The sequence below is a fragment of the Pelobates fuscus genome, chromosome 12, assembly GCF_036172605.1.
Source record: "Pelobates fuscus isolate aPelFus1 chromosome 12, aPelFus1.pri, whole genome shotgun sequence".
NCBI classification, from domain to species: domain Eukaryota; kingdom Metazoa; phylum Chordata; class Amphibia; order Anura; family Pelobatidae; genus Pelobates; species Pelobates fuscus.
Window position 1 is genome coordinate 33,405,861 of NC_086328.1, and position 18,026 is coordinate 33,423,886.

An 18,026-nucleotide genomic window follows, 5' to 3' on the forward strand; every position below is an offset into this window, starting at 1 on the left:
CTGATTGGCTGACGTCCGAGGCCTCTGTTTTCCGATTGGCTGGAATGTTCATGATTGACAGGTCAGGCAGCCCAGGCTATTCAGCATTATATAGTCAGACAAGGAGTGCATCTCAGTGAGACCCCCACCCAAATGGTAAGCTGATCAGGTGAGTGCTGCTGGGTGTATGAACATGGTGGATCCTGGGATAAACAAACTGGAAAATGTCATAATAACATTTATTACCTAGATCCTGGTAAAGGTATCTATTGACCTCATTTGCAAGGTCACCTGTAGCTAGGGTCAGACCCAACATGATCTGCAAGACATAGATCACTTCTTTATATTAATGGACAACACATGGAAAGGTCTGTCTGTCTGTACAGTACACCCCTGTAAGCTCTACAAGACATTCATTGGAAGATAAAACCATTTAAATAACCCCTACACTTTTTGTAATGGTTATGGAGTGTCTTAAAGCCCTTCTCTGGTAAAAAATGTATTTAAAAAAAATATATATATATTTTCACAACATCTGACAAAAAAACGAACCTCAGTCCACTTGTGATAAAAGCAAATGAATCCTACATTTTGTCATGTACATGACAGGGCTAGGACACACAGGGGGGACACTGGATCTACAACCTAATGCATGTTGTACCTTAGCAGCATTTTAGATTGAAGTGCTGTTAAGGTACAAAACTCATTAAAGGTTAGATCCATTGTCCCCCCCCCTGTGTGTCCAAGCCCTGTCATGTACATGACAAAATGTAGGATTCATTTAATTTCAGGGGGATTGAGGTGTTTTGGCGTTTTAAGTCAGGTTTTTCTTGTATCATGTTGTAAGCCTAGGTGGCAAATGTGAATGCCTCTCCCGATAAATAACGTACGCCACAATTGATACTGCAGTTAATTTATGCATGGTATACTGATCGCCAGTGGAATTGTTGGGCTTTTTCCCCAAATTGTTGCAGCCTGTTTGTTTTGTCATTGAAAACACTAATGGTCGTTGTGAGTAACATTTTAAGATTAAATGATTTTGGTGCTTACAGTGTTACCCTCCACAACTAAACTGAACAGAAGAACATCTTAAGCTCAGAAGCTCGCATTGACCGTATGCAGATCAGTTCCTTAGATGATCAGCGTTGTGGTACCCAAGAAATCCTGTTGGTTTATTTAGGCCAGTTTAGAATTATATCAAGCAGATTTTCTATTCTGCATTTTACAATATCATTTATTTCATAATTATTAGGAATATGTTTGTCAATTGTTATCTCCCTTCTCAAATTTGTGGTTTGTTTGGCTTCTGAAAATTCTAGAGCTTAGGAACGGTAATCATGACTTCCGATGATGGCATGAGCTGGGGTGGGGCACGTATCCTTTACACTATTGTGATTTTTCCAGAGGAAATGTGATAACTTGCTCCTGCGAACTTGTGTTGGACACAACTCCAGGATGGAAGATAAGGAACTACTTATCCCATAAACTCATGCTGCACAAGTTATGAGATGCGATAAGATCCCATTGACCAGAATGAGGTGCCAGATAGACATTTTCTGGTCACAGAGGTCTGTGCAAGTGCAGAAACGTCAGAGACTTTGTTTTTTGGGGGTTTTGCAGTGTTGCGTAATTTCTTATTGTATTATTTAAATTATCTGTTGATTATTAAATGAGAACTGAGAGCACTTTTTGTTTGTATAGAACCGCCTCTATTATACCATCAAGCCAATGTCTCGATTGATCCTTTTCAATTAACATTGTATTTATGCTTCAGCTACAGTTATTCCTTAATTAAAGATGCATCCAGACTTGTCACCCCATCTCCACACTGATGAGTGTAATGTGATCATTAACATGCTGAAGCAGTGTCACCTAGATGTGAGTATTCTATTTGCATGTACTTCTACACATTTATCATGTTTGTTGTATTGAATAAAATCTATGTTGTCAACCTCTCTCCGACTCTGAAAAGTTGTAGGGTGGTAACAATTCAAGAACACTCCAAGCACCATAACCCTACAGCATACTTTTGTGATTATGGTTCTAGGAACCCATCCCCCGCCCCCTCCCCCCCCCCCCAATCTAAGTAGTCAAACTGTTTTAGAATACTCTTTCAATACTCTTGCTAGGGCCATGCAGTGCAGGGCTAGCTCATTGGCAGAGAGTATTAGCTGATCACTCTCAGTCAATGCGCTAAGTCCTACACCCTTGGACTTCTGGCTCTCCTTTGGAAGTAGTGCTAAGCATTGGTAAGGAGTTAAACCGTTCTAAAATCATTTAACTACTTACAATGGGGGGGAGGGGATGGCATCAGGCACTCCTGGCACCATAACCACTGCAGCATGTTTTGAGTGTTTATTTAACCCAGATAGAGAACTTCTTGCTCTCTTTTTAAAGTAGTAGAGGCAGGGCGAACTGTCAGGTAGACCCTAGGTAAAAACCTTTCTTAACTACAGCGGGCTGTAGTGGTTATAGTGTTTGGAGTGTGCCTTTAAATATGGATTTTCTCTCTCCCTCGAAGGAGTACAGACCATTGATAATAGCCTCTCCAATGAGGGTGGCATTCTCCTCTAGTTGCATAATATTTTTCATGACAGAAAAAAAGGAACAGTCGATCAGAGTGTTTCACAACACAGCTTCTATAGGGACTGGGCATTAATATAAGACTGTAACGCTTGCCCTAACTTGTATTTTGACCGTCATTCAGAAAGGGAGGATATTTTTCTCTCAGAACTGAGAACTGTTTTATTTCTACACTTATGTGAGACTTTAAATTTATATTCAGTGTATTTTTGTAACAAAGAAGATTAAAGGGACACTATAGTAACCAAAACAACATTAGTTTAATGAAGCAGTATTGCTGTATAGATCATGGTCCTGCAGTCTCACTGCTCAATTCACTGGCATTTAGGAGTTGAATCAATTTTGTTTCTTTTTATGCAGCCCAAGCCACACTTCCCCTTGCTGGGACTGACAGCAGTCTGCATGTAAAATTGGTTTCATTTTCAATCAGATGTAAAATATTTTATCTCCTGTTCTGTAAGTTGAGCCTTAATTACATACAGGAGGCTCCTGTAGGGTCTAGCAAGCTATTAACAGAGCAGGAGATATGGAATTCTAAATTAAACATAATTTGAATAAAGGAAGTATAAACATTAGATAACTCTTTACATAAATTGTTTAGGAAGTCTGTGTAAGTCACATGCAGGGAGGTGTGACTAGGGCTGCATAAAGAAAGTGATTTAACTCCTAAATGGCAGAGAATTGAGCATTGAGACTGTAGGGACATATACACCAACACTGCTTCAATAAACTTAAGTTGTTTTGTGACTATATTGTCCCTGTAAAGAAAATCCTTTGTCTTGTCTCTGTTTTACTGCAAGGAAAGAACAGGTGATTTCATACTTTCTAATTTTGTTTAGTTTTTTGTCATTAACCTATTTAAACTATTTTGATTTGCAGAACAAATTTCTGAAATATTTTGGCCAGTGCAATGATATTAATCGAGAGATGCTAAAATGCTTAAAAAAAGAGGTAGGTTGTACAGCTTGGCTAGAAACCATTACATTGTTTTATGTCCTAATTAAGTATCCTACGGATGCACATTAATCAAGATTGCAATAAAATACTTTTATTTGAAATCCCAATATAAAAAAATCCACATTACAACATAAAGTGCGTAACATAGCACCATAAAGCACACAAATTTAACCCAAGCCTAGTTCGGCGTAAACACATACACATTGTCAATAAAACCCTTGCCAACGTTCTGGCACCTGATGACTTTTTCAGGGGTGTTGTGTAAGCAACTCACTTGATTTTGGGAAAAAAGCATCTTATGTTAAAATGTTGGATGTAGGTTCATTGAATCAATGCTTTCCTATGGGGGCTTCCGTATAACGTGACCGAGTATTATTTGGTCATTTTCATGGAAGTGCCTCTAGTGGTTGTCAGGAAGACAGCCACTAGAGGTGTGTTGAACCCCGTAATGTAAATATTACAGTTTCTAAAAAAACAAACAAACATGGAAAGATTAAAACTAAAGGACCCCTGCACCCAGATCATTTCATTGAGATGAAGTAGCCTTGTTGACTTTAGTGATTCTTTAATTGTGTGGACTGTACCACTTTAGAGAGTGCACTATAGGATAGCTTGATGCCTTCAGCATCTTTCATTTTGTAAGGACCTTTCAATCGCACGCCACATTAAATAAAACAGAAACAACTACTGTAATTGATCTGATTATTTTACCTGTATTATATTGAATCTAGCACATACATGAGTACCTAGTACCTACAGTATGACTTGCTGATGAAACCTAATGGTATATGCTTGCACAGTGAAGTATGTATGTATGTGTGTGTGGTGTGCACAGAGAAGATCCATGTAGTAGCAGCACACAGTAAATACCCGTCACTCTGTGAATATGATTTTTTTTTTTTATTATTTCTTTTTATTTTTTTTAATTCTTTATTTTGGTTGTGCAGGTGGTTACAGATGATTAACGGACGCCACAACAGCGTATTTCAAGGTTACAGTAGTTATGCAGTGGCAGAAAAATTGCACATTTTTTATTAGGTAATGGACATCATGCTTAGCGCTACGGTTACGTTGTCAACAAATTGTTGATTAGCGTAAAGTAAAGCAAGACGTAGAACAAAACGTGGTCAACAGTTGTAACAGACGCATTCATAGATAACATAGTAAAACATTTTCATGGCATAAGTTAACTCAGTACGTTTTTGTAATTTAGTGAACAGGAAAGACAACCTTAAGCAGTGTACGGTTCAATACATGTGTGGGCAAAGGTGTTTAAGTAGCTAGGTTACATGTTGGTTTACGCCTTTATGTGCTGTATACAGTATGGTATTCCAGCAGTATTTGTGGGTGTCGGTGCACATGTATCGCTTGGGGCCTATGTACTAAGCAGCAGCTTAAAAACATTGCGCAAGGCTAAACCAGCTAAAGTATAATATTGGCATAAGTCTGGGGTGATCTTGTGTGACTAATTAAATATTTAGCAGGATCAGATGTTAGCTGTGGTATAGTGTAGGGCATATATATGGCCGATCTTATGGTGCTCCAACAATATGTGTGGGTACAGGAGCATATATTTCGCTTGGGGCCTATCTGCTAAGCAGCAGCTTATAAACATGGCGCAAAGCCAAACATACTATAAGTACATTAGTTGCTTGAATCCTGGCTAATCTTAGCCTGTGTACTCATATTTTACGATTGAATAACTCTGACCTAAGTCCCCCGTGCTCCCCTGGGCGAGCAGACCAGAAAAACAGAATAGTTAGCAAAAGCAGTACATTATATGTTCCATTGTACGGCCGTGAGAGCTCAATTGGGGCACGGGGAGCTGTGTGACAGATGGTACTATGCACGGCTGTGAGTCTTAGTCCCTTTGGGGGTCAGCCGATGCCTTGTTGGGGCTGTGTATGTGCCCCCTGCGGTCGTCTGTGCAATCTCCTCGGTGTGAGGGAGCTGACGTCCCCTGGGCGATGCAGAGTTGCTGTGGGCGCTGAGTGTAGCTCTAACTAAGCTGTGTATTGGGTAAGGTTTACCTATCTTGGGTCGGGTGTCTCTGTATGTAAATGCGTCTCGACAGGGCTGTGGCTTACAGGATCGTATGTTAGGTGGGTTGCTTGTTACAGATACTCTGTGCTAATAGAATATTGGGCCTAGTGAGCAGTTAGTGACATTTGGGCTTAGTGTGTAGCCGCATTTATAAGGGTTGTAGAGCAAATGAAAAAGAAAAGTAAATAAGAAAGAAAAGTAAATAACAGTAGGCGCAACATATGTAAAATCAAGGTACATTTTGCTCCCTTGCCGTAAATAGCGACCTCTGCAGTCTGTAGGTGTATATGTCCGCAGTGTCAACAAGTGTCCCAGCGGAGCCGTGGAGCAGGTGTTGAGCTCCGGTAGCCGGATAAAAAATATCACTGACTGCCAAGATAAGGCGTTTGTAGGATATCACTGGCTGCTATAGTAACCCGTACAATAGATATCCCTGGTTGTAATAAAAAATTTTTTTTTTAAATAAAATTATAAAATAAGTTCACTTGCGCCTGCTGTGTCTAGCCGTTCAGCGTGTGTACTGCCAAATCCTGTCTTGGCGGGAGGTTGTATGTCTTTCAATGAGTGAGCACCAGTCCTGGTGTGTACTCGGGTAGGTATGCGCCAACAGTGGGGGTACTCCTAGTATGCCTCTCGGTTATCAAAAGGGTAGATAACAAACAGTGAGTAGTCCATGCTTAGGTGTTACCAGTGGGGCTCAGGTATAGCCTTTGGGTATGTATAGGTGAGTCGGACCAGAATCACGGTGGCCAGTGGGATGAGTTTGCCAGGTCCTTTTGTGTGAGGAACTGATTAGGTGTGTGAGGGGCTCACCGGGCTATGCTGGGTTTGATGCTCTATGTGGTGACCTTGGCATAGGAGTCCGGTGTGGAGCCCTGGGGGAAGAACGGTACAGTCCTCGCCGGGTCCCAAGTGTGGGCTGGGGAGGCAGAGCCGGGCAGCGTGTCCTGTGCTATGCCTAGGGTCCGTAGCAGGGCTGGGGCCTCTTGAATGTCGTGTTTGTCCGCCCCTTGCTGTACAGTGAGTGTGCGGGGGAGCCGCCAGCGGTAGGTCACCTTGTGATGTTGCAGCAGGGAGGTGAGCGGTCGGAGTGACCTGCGCCACACCAGTGTGCCAGCCGACAGATCAGCAAAGAAGGTGAGCACCATTGACTCAAAGTGGAGAGGGGTTTTCCCTCGCAGGGCAGCGAGGACCGCCGCTTTATCAGTGTGGTTACGGAAGGTGATGATTACATCCCTCGTGGCTTTGGCCGGGGCATTCTCCGGCTTGGGGACCCAGAAGAGGCGTTCAAGGGTGATTGGCTTTGCCTGTGTAGGAGGTAGTAACGTCGTTATCAGGCGCCGCACGACCTTCGGTAGGTCTGCTTCCAATATGTTCGCGGGTACCCCCCTGACTTTCATATTGAGTCTCCGCCTGGAATCCTCATGTGCCGCGAGGCGGCGGTCATATTGTTGGGCCTGCAGCTGTAGGCACTGGACGGCCTGTTGGAGTGTGGCAATGTCTTGGGAGTTGGTCTGGGTAGTTCCTTCTACTTTTTCAATGCGGCCTGTCAGGCCTCTCAAGTCCTCGCGACGTCCGCGTGGATGTGTTGTCGGAGGTCTGCTAAAAGCGCCTTTAGGACTGTCGTGGTAACTGGGTCGGTATCTGCCCCAGTCCCGCTATGTTTTGCCCTCCATTGTGTGACCTGAGGTTGCGGATAATCCTCCTCTAGTTCTTCCGAGAGGTCCTCGGAAAAGTCAGAGCATCCTCCATGTATCGCCGCCATGTTGTGCTCGCTGGTGCCTCGTGCTTGCCTCCACAACTCCCCAATGGTGAGCCCCGGGGCGGGCTTGTTTGGTATCGATTTTTTGGGGATTTTCGTCCCATGTGGGCTCCGGGTACTTTCTGTCGTTTGAGGGATTGTAGGGAGTTAGTTCTGCCGTTAATATCTCCGGGTAAGGCTCGGAGCTGTGAGCATTTGCTGTCGGTCTCTTTGGCGTTCAGCTATTTTTATTTTTTTAAATGATATAAAGCTTGCAAATGGTTTTGTATACTGAACCAAAATATTTACCATATATGATCGAGTATAAGCCGACCCGAATATAAGCCGAGGCCCCTAATTTTACCCCAAAAAACTGGGAAAACGTATTGACTCGAGTATAAGACTAGGGTGGGAAATGCAGCAGCTACTGGTAAATTTCTAAATAAAATTAGATCCTAAAAAAATTATATTAATTGAATATTTATTTGCAGTGTGTGTGTATGAACGCAGCGTGTGTGTATGAGTGCAGTGTGTGTGTGTGTGTGTGTTGCAGAGCCTTGGTGGGGGGTGGGCAATTTTATTATTTTTTTTTTTAAATTATTTTAATAATTTTTTTTATTATTATTTTTTATTTTATTATATTATTTAATTTATTTTCGTCCCCCCCCTCCCTGCTTGATACATGGCAGGGAGGGGGGCTCTCACTCCCTGGTGGTCCAGTTGATGGGCACTGTGTAGGAGGGGGATGGCAGGGAGCCCTTACTTACCTCTCCTGCAGCTCCTGTCAGCTCCCTCCTCCTCCGCGCCGGTCTGTTCAGCACCTCTGTCAGCTCACACTGTAAGTCTTGCGAGAGCCGCACTATGACCCCGCGGCTCTCGCAAGACTTACACTAGGAGCTGACAGAGTTGCTGAACGGACCGGCGTAGAGGAGAAGGGAGCTGCAGGAGAGTTAAGTAAACGCTTCCCCCCTCCTACACAGCCCCCTGTCTGTATTATAGCAATGTAAATTGCCATAATACAGACAATTGACTCGAGTATAAGCTGAGTTGGGGTTTTTCAGCACAAAAAATGTGCTGAAAAACTCGGCTTATACTTGAGTATATACGGTATGTTGTATTATGTTGAAAAGAAAAGGATTCTCTGAACATAAATTCCACTCCGTACTCCTTATGCAGCACCATCGATAAAGACCCAATAGAGATCTTACTCATGAATTTGCATAAACTAAATTGTGAATCCACAATAAGAAGTATACAATTATTTTTACAATGATATAGTTATCAGAGCAATACAGAGGTAAGCAGAACAGCTGCAACGTCTAAACAAAGCAGCGATAAAAAATGTCTTCAGTGCCTTTATTATTGTGGCTGCGCTTCTCCTAAACTCTCACCCCACCACTTGCCCTCTTGATCCTGTCCCGTCTCACCTTATCAGATTTCTCTCTTCTATTGCTATCCCTGCTGCCCTTTAACATGCTACTGTAGTACCTATCTTAAAAAAAAAAAAAAACATCTCTTGACCTCCCCTTCTAACTATCATCCCATATACCTGCTCCCTTTTTCCTCAAAGCTTCTGGAAAGACTGGTCTTTACCCATCTGACTTGTTTCCTCAAGTCAAACTCTCTCCTTGACCCTCTTCAGTCTGGCTGAAGACAAATGTGGGGACGGGGAGAGGAGGAGAATGAAAACCATAAGGGACACTTGTGGGAATGGGAAGCAACATTTAAATGGTGCTATAACTAGACACTTAAAGAAGGCCCAGATGGACACCCTAGGCATTGTAACTGCTTCATCTCGTTGAAGTGGTTATAGTTCTTGGAATCCTCAGTCACCGTCCTGCCCATTCAGTGTTAAATGCCTGAGCGGTATCTGGGAAGCCGTGAGAATGTCAGCTGACCTCTTTCCTCATACCGCAGTCAGCATCCAATAACACTCCAACTTTGTCTTCCAGCCCAAATCCTCATAGGCCAGCACAATTTACACCTGTCTATGCACAGTTTGTTACTGAAGCAGAGCAGCAGTAACCAGCATTGTATAGAAGAGCAAGTAGTGACCTAATTATTGTTTTGTTTATTTCCCCCTCAGTATGAATCCAAAAGAGATCAAAATCGTGCCAAATCTGAGGCAACGAGACAAAGGCGCTACCAAGCACAAAAAGAAGCCGAAAATTGAAAAAGGTTATGTGCCCTCATAAAATATTCAGCTGCCAACTCTACCTTGGACACATCCCATGTTGACATCTTGTGTTTTTGAAAAAATTATCATAAAAGTTGTTATATGCGCTTCCAATGAATTATTTTTTGCTATTAGTGTGTGTGTGTGTGTGTGTGTGTGTGTGTGTATAAATGAATATATATTTTTTTATATATATGTGTGTGTGTAAATAAATAAATAAAATATTTGAATAAGTTGGTTTGATGATGGAGAGTTGAAACATTATATTAGGTAAGATTGGATTACTATGTTCCAAGAAGCACATTACATTAACACTCTCCCTCAACACATTTACACCACTGCTTTTGCCCACACAAGCCATTCACACATATATTTAGACACATGCCCACTAACTAACTATACAAATACAGCTCTGCATTGACACACACACATAGACATCTGCATTAACAAGCACCAAAGCTAGTTTTGGTACTAAATAACTTAATTTGTATCTGATTTGCAACCGGACCAAATGTGGCATCGGCCCATTGCACATAGAAGGGGCCATTCTCTATCAAAACCTCATTACACATAGCTGCTCTGTACCCCATGACCCATAGGTAGCAATTCTTCTGCATCATGCCGTATAGTTTGGGAAATAGCCCCTTGCATCCCTTGCTTTCACAGTGGATTACTCTATGCTTTAGCCTTTTTTTGAAGATGTATTATTTATAATATTATGATTTTATAAACTGCATTTCCGGTTTATGTATGGCTGCAGTCTAGCTGTAAACAGAGGACAGACACATGCTTTTTAAAAGACAGGACAATTTGCATTACACAGTGCCAAGACACAAGAAACACAAATATTAATTCCCTTAATTTTGAAAAACTGAGAACAATAAAATAAAATTACAAGATTATAAAACCTTGTCAAATGATCATTACACATTAGCTTCTAGACAGGCACTAATACAGACACCAAAAGGTGTGCTTAATGGAAATGTTTGATACATTGCATACAGCGGTCATTATTGCTACACATTAGTAGACAAAGAACCCATCTTGCAATTAAGAGCATGTTATCCTAGGCTAAATATATACAAGTATGCGGGGGAGGGGGACAGGAGCGCTGCACATGCCCAAATGGGAAACTCTCTCATGAATTATCTCACAGCAGGGTAACCTCCTCCCACCTGGCCCTAACCTTCCGATAAGTAGCTTTGCCACTCCTCACTGCAGCTGTGAGCTGAGACACATGCTCTCCTGAGCTTAGGAGAAAATAAATGCAAATTCAACTATTATAATTTTTAGTTCCATGCCCACAAAACCCGTAATCCAGCACTGATCAGTTCAACATGAACCTTGCACGTAGCCCGCTACTGAGAATAAACCCAGCCAGTCATGGCCAGAAACCCTTTATGGAACCTAGTTGTCTGCTTAAAAGCAGGCTCCAGAGTCCGTCATTGTGCTTGAAGTAAATATTTCAGGGTGTTAGGAAAAGACTCTTCAAGGTGCAAGGGATAGGGGAAGGGGGCTAGGTGGACACACATTGTGAGTGGGGGAGAAAGAGAGCCAGAAGGGACACTTATGAGATTAAGTGGGGAGCAACATTTAAATGGGGCCATAGCTAGACACTTAAAGAAGGCCCAAGAGGCACTTTAACCCCTTAAGGACCAAACTTCGGGAATAAAAGGGAATCGTGACATGCCACACATGTCATGTGTCCTTAAGGGGTTAAATGTCACTTTAGGCATTGTAACTGCTTCATCTTATTGAACTGATTATAGTACTTGGAAATCCCTGTCACCATTTTTTATTGATTAACATTAAACAAGAGTCCCCTGCAGTCCAATCTCTGTGCTGCTCGGCCTAATGAGAAGGCATTAGACTGAGCAGTAGTGGGAAGCCGTGAGAATGTCAGCTGACTACTTTCAGCCTACCACAGTTACAGTGAGGTGCTGGTTTCAGATTACACTCTAACTTTTGTTTCCAAACCCCGATCCTCATAGGCCAGAACAATTTACACCTATCTATGCACAGTTAGTTACTGAAGCAGAGTAGAGAAAGCCGGCTGGCTGTGCAAGCAGTACTCAATATGCCTGACAGGGATAGGAGTCCATGTGCTGCCTGTGTATAATATTTTGTGGTTGCACAAGGAGCTCATATATACTTATGGAGTACTGTCAAGTTTCTATAGTCAGACTAAACACAAAAACTCCATAGAGAAGACTGAATTACATATTTTATTGCTGTTTGGTTATAAACCGTGATCTTGTGGCTCAAAACAGTGGATATCAGGGAAGTGCTGATAAGCCTTATTTTACAACATTACAGGAGGCTTCATCTTTTCCATAATCTCTCTTTACTAGTTCCACAGCAGCTGTTGAACCCTCTGTTTACTGGGTGAGCCCCACTGGCCACTGTTAAGTTTACAACCCTGTAGGGTTTCTGTGAGCATTGCCTGCCACTATCGTAGTCTGATCTGTTTTCCCTGCATCCTGCAATTGCCTTCTAATTTGTACCTTCTACAAGGGTGTCCCATATCATGATGAATCTACATGTCTACTTTTTTGGGTGAGCCCAAATTCTGTCACACGAGTTGTCACTATGGAAGATTCCCTGACTAACCCTGTGGGATTTCAGGTCATGATACAAGCAGCGGTGGCGGTCACTGATACCAGCCACCAGACTAGTCCATTACGGGGCGGATTCTGATGCCTTGAATGTCTCCGCTAAGGGGTCTCCCCATCACAGCAAGCACCACTTAAATGGCAAAGGCACTAGACCGTTACGGTCTAAGGACAAAGCCTCCGCCAAACGCAGTGGGCCGACTCCAGCACCTACCCCAACCCCACGGATAGACCCCTCCTCAGTTGAGGACCACAACCTACCCCATTATCTATCCATTCTGGAAAAAACAAAGGCACGCAGAGGCGTCAGGTTCTGACGACGACTGGATTTCGGAATCCACATATGGCTCCACATTCATATGGGTGTGCCCCAGGTGACTGAGGGTGACCTTGCATGCTACTGCCCAAGAAGACACGGAAGCGATCCTGGATCCTACTGGTCAATAGCTGTTTAACCCACATAACATCCATCACCCATGTTCGGGAGACTGGTCCCCTCCCGAACACCTGGCCAACTTTATGCACCTGTGGCTTTGCTAGCCTCTGGATAAAGATGTCTGTTACTGCTTGCGGTCATACTGCCCACGCCCTTCCCTCCCAGACAGAATTACACACCTGTGTTTGATCAGCAGTGACTAAAGGTGGCCGCGACTCCGCAAGGGAGTCAGGATAGGATTCAGAGGTGCCCAAGACAAATTGCTGGACTCTATTGGCCCCCTCTCAAGGATAAAATACTTGACAATACCAGCACCATCCGAGAATGGGCTCATGATATCCGCGAATGGGCACAGAGATGTTTCTGTTTCGTCGGAAATACCAATGTTTGCTTCTCCACTGAGAAGCGCATAGCAGCACTCCTCCGTATTGACGGAAAGTTGGCGGATATGTGCGCTAAAACATTGGGAATACGGGCACACGGCACGCTCTTTGAAGAGGCATTCCTGAGCGAGCTTATTACACATGTTAATGCTCTCACTTTCCTCATCAAGATCCAAACCTCCAGGAGGAAGATGTTCTGTGGTAACCTCTCTAGGGGGTGTTCAGCAGGGTTGGTCGACAGCGGGACAATGTCACCAACCGCATCGGGCCATCAGACCCTGTACCTTGCTACCAAATCCTTTTCACCCAAAGTGGGTGGGAGACAACCCTTCTGGTACTCGAGACGATTGGACACGGAATGCACAGATCCGCTAGATTCCGTTTCTCCTCAGGTAAGCAACTCTATGGTATTTTCGAATGTGCTTCCTAAAATGCCCACATGAGATACCATCAGTTCAAGGTCGAAGGCATTCAAACTTTATAAGGGACCTTCGTCACGTAGGGGACTGGTTTGCGAAACTGGACATGAAGGTACATCCTGTCGATCCCTTTCCATCCCTCTTGCCGACGACATCTATGTTCCCTGTGACGCGTTCAACCATGCCACTTCACCTGCCTCCTCAGCTCAGCTCCTTGGTGCTTCACAACACTACTGAAACCAGTTATTGCTCACGTATGGGCCAGTTGGTTGAGTTGCATTATTTACCTGGACGATACCCTTCTGTTTGTTTCCGAGGGGTCTAGAATCCGTGGTCCGGCTGGAATCGTTGGATTTCGTAGTCAATCGACAGGAGTTTGCGATGACCCTTCCTGGACGGTCTACTTCTTAAGATTCGTAATTGACTCTGCGTCTTGCATCCTGAAGCTCCCCCTTCAAAGGTCTTTTCAATCCTCAAGGAAATTCGCAAGGTCCTCCGCTGCAACACCGTGCCCCTCCACACACTCACATGAATCGTGGGCTACTGTCCTCCATCCAGACTATGATTGTTGTTTAGTTATCAGATTATAGTTTACAAATTACTACTATGGAATGATGTATACTGTGTGTTACTTGGATTTCCACGTCCATGACTGTGTCTAAACTTGTCACACAATCTCTTATTAGTTTGATTAGTCCCTGAAGACGTTTTGGTTGTTTGTGTGAAATTCTCTGGAAGTTTGCTCCTTCGGATGTTGGATTTAGGAGTTATTGCTATGGCTTTTTATATGTTTGCTTCTGCTTGATGTCGCTGTCTGAAAGAGGAAGTGCGTAGGTCACTACACCTCATGTACATCCTACTCTCTTGTGATTGCTTCTTTTTTTCTATGTGTTTCTTTGCTGCTGTGGAGCTAGTAAAGAGAGATTATGCAAAATACTCACTGTGGCGAAAGTAACCTGTCCACTGGGTTTTGGAGAGGCCTGCTTGCCAGCCTCTTGCCCTGTGACTATGGCCCTTGGGGTATGTGAAGAAAACCCCTGTTTTATGGACTTAGTTCGACTGCTTTATTCCCCCCCCCCCCTTAGAACACCAGTTAAACCCTTAATACCTTGTTACATTCAAACCCCGTCTGACCCAATAACTGTCTTATTCAAACACCATCTGACCCAATAACTGTCATATATTCAAAAACCGTCTGACCCAATAACTGTCATATATTCAAACACTGTCTGACCAAATAACTGTCATATATTCAAACACTGTCTGACCCAATAACTGTCATATTTTCAAACACTGTCTGACCCAATAACTGTCATTTTGTTTTCCTCTGAGCAGGAGTGGTTTTACTGCATGAATACTGTTGCTTTGTGTGCCATTAAACAGACCTCTACACAGCATTAAGCCTCGGCTCATGTGTGGAGGGTTATACTCTGCCTGGAAGAATTATTCGCCAACTACTGGGAGAAAGGGAACCCAAGACGGTCAGAGAGGGTTGGACGTCACACTCACCTCCTGTCATTACTAAAATTAAGATTATTAATACACTAAAGCTAGTATAATCTTCAATTGTATATGTTTCCTGTAAGTGTATGGATTATTAAAGGTGTATACTTGATTTGAAAGGAGTGCACTATCAGGATTATTCACTAAAGTGAATTTTAAATTTAAGGTCAAAATAGCCAAACTGGAAAAAAGTCTGTCCGCTATGCTTTCAGTACGACTACTCTGACCTTAAACTTAAGATTCACTTTGAATTGTTGAATAACCCTGTATATGTTTTATTCTCTCTCATATCCAAAGATGACGTGAAAGTCAAGCAGAGGAGGAGTGCTGTGGTGGGAGAAACGCTTCTGTTTTTGTTTCATTTTGTGAGTGTACTATGTATCCATTATTTTGTTAGTGGAGTGTATACAATATTATCCTATCAGGGTTATTTACTAAAGTGAGAGCTGTTGGGAATTCAAAGTGAATATTAAATTTAAGGTCCAAGTCACTATGCTTCCAGTCCAGCTACCGTGGCCTTAATTTTAAAATTCACTTGGGTTCCCCATCAATGCAGGGCTGACCCGCCCATTGGTCCCAGTTGGGCCATGGCTCTAGGCAGCACCACTTTAACCTGCTGCTAGGGGCCCTGGCCGCCTGGCGAGTACCGCTACATATGTATCCAATCCCGGGACCATGTTGGTTTACACAATGAAGAGGGGCCCCCGGGGCCTGCAGCATTTTCAGGTGTTTTAGGTTACCATTTTTTGCAATTATATAAGGGTGAAATTACCCAATTGGGATAAGATGGTTGCCCATTTGGCCTTATCACTTTAGGGTGACGCTGTTTATAAAATAAGGGGGGAAGAGTCTGCGCTAAATAACAGAAATATAAGCAGCAACCCTAATTATGGAATCCCACAAAACCCTAATAAAACAAGCGCTGTTTATAGAAGTGTACAGTCCTTCACGTTTGGGTAATGTGGTAGAAATCCCTTCTGTTGCTGGGCAAGCTAAAAGAGACTTTTCCCTCAAAACAACTTTATCTTAATAAACTTGTTTTGGGGTGAGGAGTCTGTGTGTTACCTTACCGCGAAACACATTTTTGAATTTTTTAACCCCTTAAGGACACATGACATGTGTGACATGTCATGATTCCCTTTTATTCCAGAAGTTTGGTCCTTAAGGGGTTAAACCCCTGTCACAGTACTTGAAATTACCTTTATTGGCACAGCATGTTAAAAGTAAAAACAAAATATAGGAAAAGACCCACCTAACGCATTTCGTGCTTAGTAAAGTATTTAATCATAGGTATGTATACGCCCAGAATTAGCATATCTTTGAGGTTGGGAGGCTGGCGACAGCTATGGGTTAAATATATGGCTGGTTCATTGATGGAGTTTAGAGTGTGCCTTTAAAAGGCGAGCTAATTCTGGATGTATACATACCTAGGATTATGTGCTTTACTAAGAACAAGAGGTGCTAGGTGGTTGGGTTTCTGCATATATCTTGTTTTTATTTTTATGATGCTGTGTTATTAAAGAGACCGATTCAAGTCAAGCTAATGTGTAAAATATATTTAAATTACTTATTTGAGTCCGGCAATTTTTTATGTTAATAATTACAATGAGGGGAAAAAAAAGTATTTGACACTGACAAAGAAATGACCAGTCTATAATTTTAATGGCAGGTGTATTTTAACAGTGAGAGACAGAATACCCAAAAAAATTAAAATACAGAAAAACACATGTCAAAAAAGTTATAAATTGATTTGCATGTCAATGAGTGAAATAAGTATTTGACCCATTTGACTTAGTACTTGGTGGCAAAAGCCTTGTTGGCAATCACAGAGGTCAGATGTTTGTTGTAGTTGGCCAACAAGTTTGCACACATCTCAGGAGGGATTTTGTCCCACTTCTCTTTGCAGATCCTCTCCAAGTCATTAAGGTTTCGAAGCTGACGCTTGGCAATTTGAACCTTCAGCTATCGGATTAGGTCTGGAGACTGGCTAGGCCACCCCGGCACCTTAATATGCTTCTTCTTGAGCCACTGCTTTGTGGCCTTGGCTGTGTGTTTTGGGTCTGTCCTGCTGGTATACCCATCCACAACCCGTTTTCAATGCCCTGGCTGAGGGAAGGAGGTTCTCACCAGAGATTTGACGGTACATGGCCCCGTCCATCGTCCCTTTGATGCGGTGCAGTTGTCCTGTCCCCTTAGCAGACAAACACCCCCAAAACATGATGTTTCCACCTACATGTTTGACAGTGGGGATGGTGTTCTTGGGGTCAAAGGCAGCATTCCTCCTCCTCCAAAACCGGCGAGTTGCGTTTATGCCAAAGAGCTTGATTTTGGTCTCATCTGACCACAACACTTTCACCAAGTTCACCTCTGAATCACTCAGATGTTCATTGGCAAAATTCAGACTGGCCTGTACATGTGCTTTCTTGAGCATGGGGACCTTGCGGGCACTGCAAAATTTCAGTCCTTCACGGCATAGTGTGTTACCAATTGTATAAAAGACACCTGTGAGCCAGAAATCTTACGGATTGATAGGGGATCAAATACTAATTTCACTCATTGACATGCAAATCAAAGTATAACTTTTTTGACATGCGTTTTTCTGGATTTTTTGTTGTTGTTGTTATTCTGTCTCTCACTGTTAAATACACCTACCATTAAAATTATAGACTGCTCATTTATTTGTCAGTGGGCAAACGTTCAAAATCAGCAGGGGATCAAATACTTTTTTCCCTCGCTGTATCCATACTTTCTGAGCCGTGACCAAGGACCGCTCTGTGGATTTTTGAAGGCAACGCCGGTGGTGGTTTATTGCCTTAATGTCTAGTTCCAGTCGGGGACAAAAAACTGAGTTATAGCAGTGGTGGTACATGTCGGTTGTGATGTGCCGAAACCGACGTTCGGGTAGGCCTGTAAAAGAGGGCCTACTAAGTGAATGCTTAATAAAGGGAGCGGCGGGTGGGCTAAACCAGTAAGTCTCGGCCCAGAGGAATTTATAGGCCGGACAAACCACTCCCACAACTACAGGCTCCGCCTTTCCATTTGTCCAGAATAGACATATTGAGTTTTGGTGGAGTTTGGTAATTTATCAAGCCAACCAAACGTTAAATTGAGCAAATAGATAGACAGAGGATGACTTATGGACTCTTACATCCACAACTTACTACAGCAGTTTTGTATTTGCATTTAATGAAAAT

General features: G+C 42.9%; 1 protein-coding gene across 4 annotated transcripts; it reads left to right on the forward strand.

Annotated features, from left to right (window-relative positions):
- The first annotated feature begins 63 nt into the window (after window positions 1–63).
- CMC2 (C-X9-C motif containing 2) lies at window positions 64–9,593 on the forward strand. 4 transcript variants are annotated; one of them, XM_063438871.1, is made up of 5 exons: window positions 130–148; window positions 1,299–1,353; window positions 1,787–1,857; window positions 3,442–3,513; window positions 9,390–9,593. In XM_063438871.1, the coding sequence occupies exons 2-5, from the start codon at window positions 1,317–1,319 to the stop codon at window positions 9,474–9,476; spliced, it is 267 nt and encodes an 88-aa protein (XP_063294941.1). In that variant the 5' UTR covers window positions 130–148; window positions 1,299–1,316; the 3' UTR covers window positions 9,477–9,593. The 4 variants fall into 4 exon arrangements, with proteins under 4 accessions (XP_063294943.1, XP_063294941.1, XP_063294940.1 ...); XM_063438873.1 differs by lacking the exon at window positions 1,299–1,353 and having other exon boundaries at window positions 64–148; window positions 1,754–1,857; XM_063438870.1 differs by lacking the exon at window positions 130–148 and having other exon boundaries at window positions 757–1,353.
- The last annotated feature ends 8,433 nt before the right edge of the window (window positions 9,594–18,026 follow it).

Coding starts and splice junctions, on each gene's coding strand:
- CMC2 (XM_063438871.1), top strand. CDS start 1,317: ATGACTTCCGATGATGGCATGAGCTGGGGTGGGGCAC. Junction 1,354..1,786: donor CATGAGCTGGGGTGGGGCAC/GTATCCTTTACA, acceptor AGATGCATCCAG/ACTTGTCACCCCATCTCCAC. Junction 1,858..3,441: donor TGAAGCAGTGTCACCTAGAT/GTGAGTATTCTA, acceptor TTTGATTTGCAG/AACAAATTTCTGAAATATTT.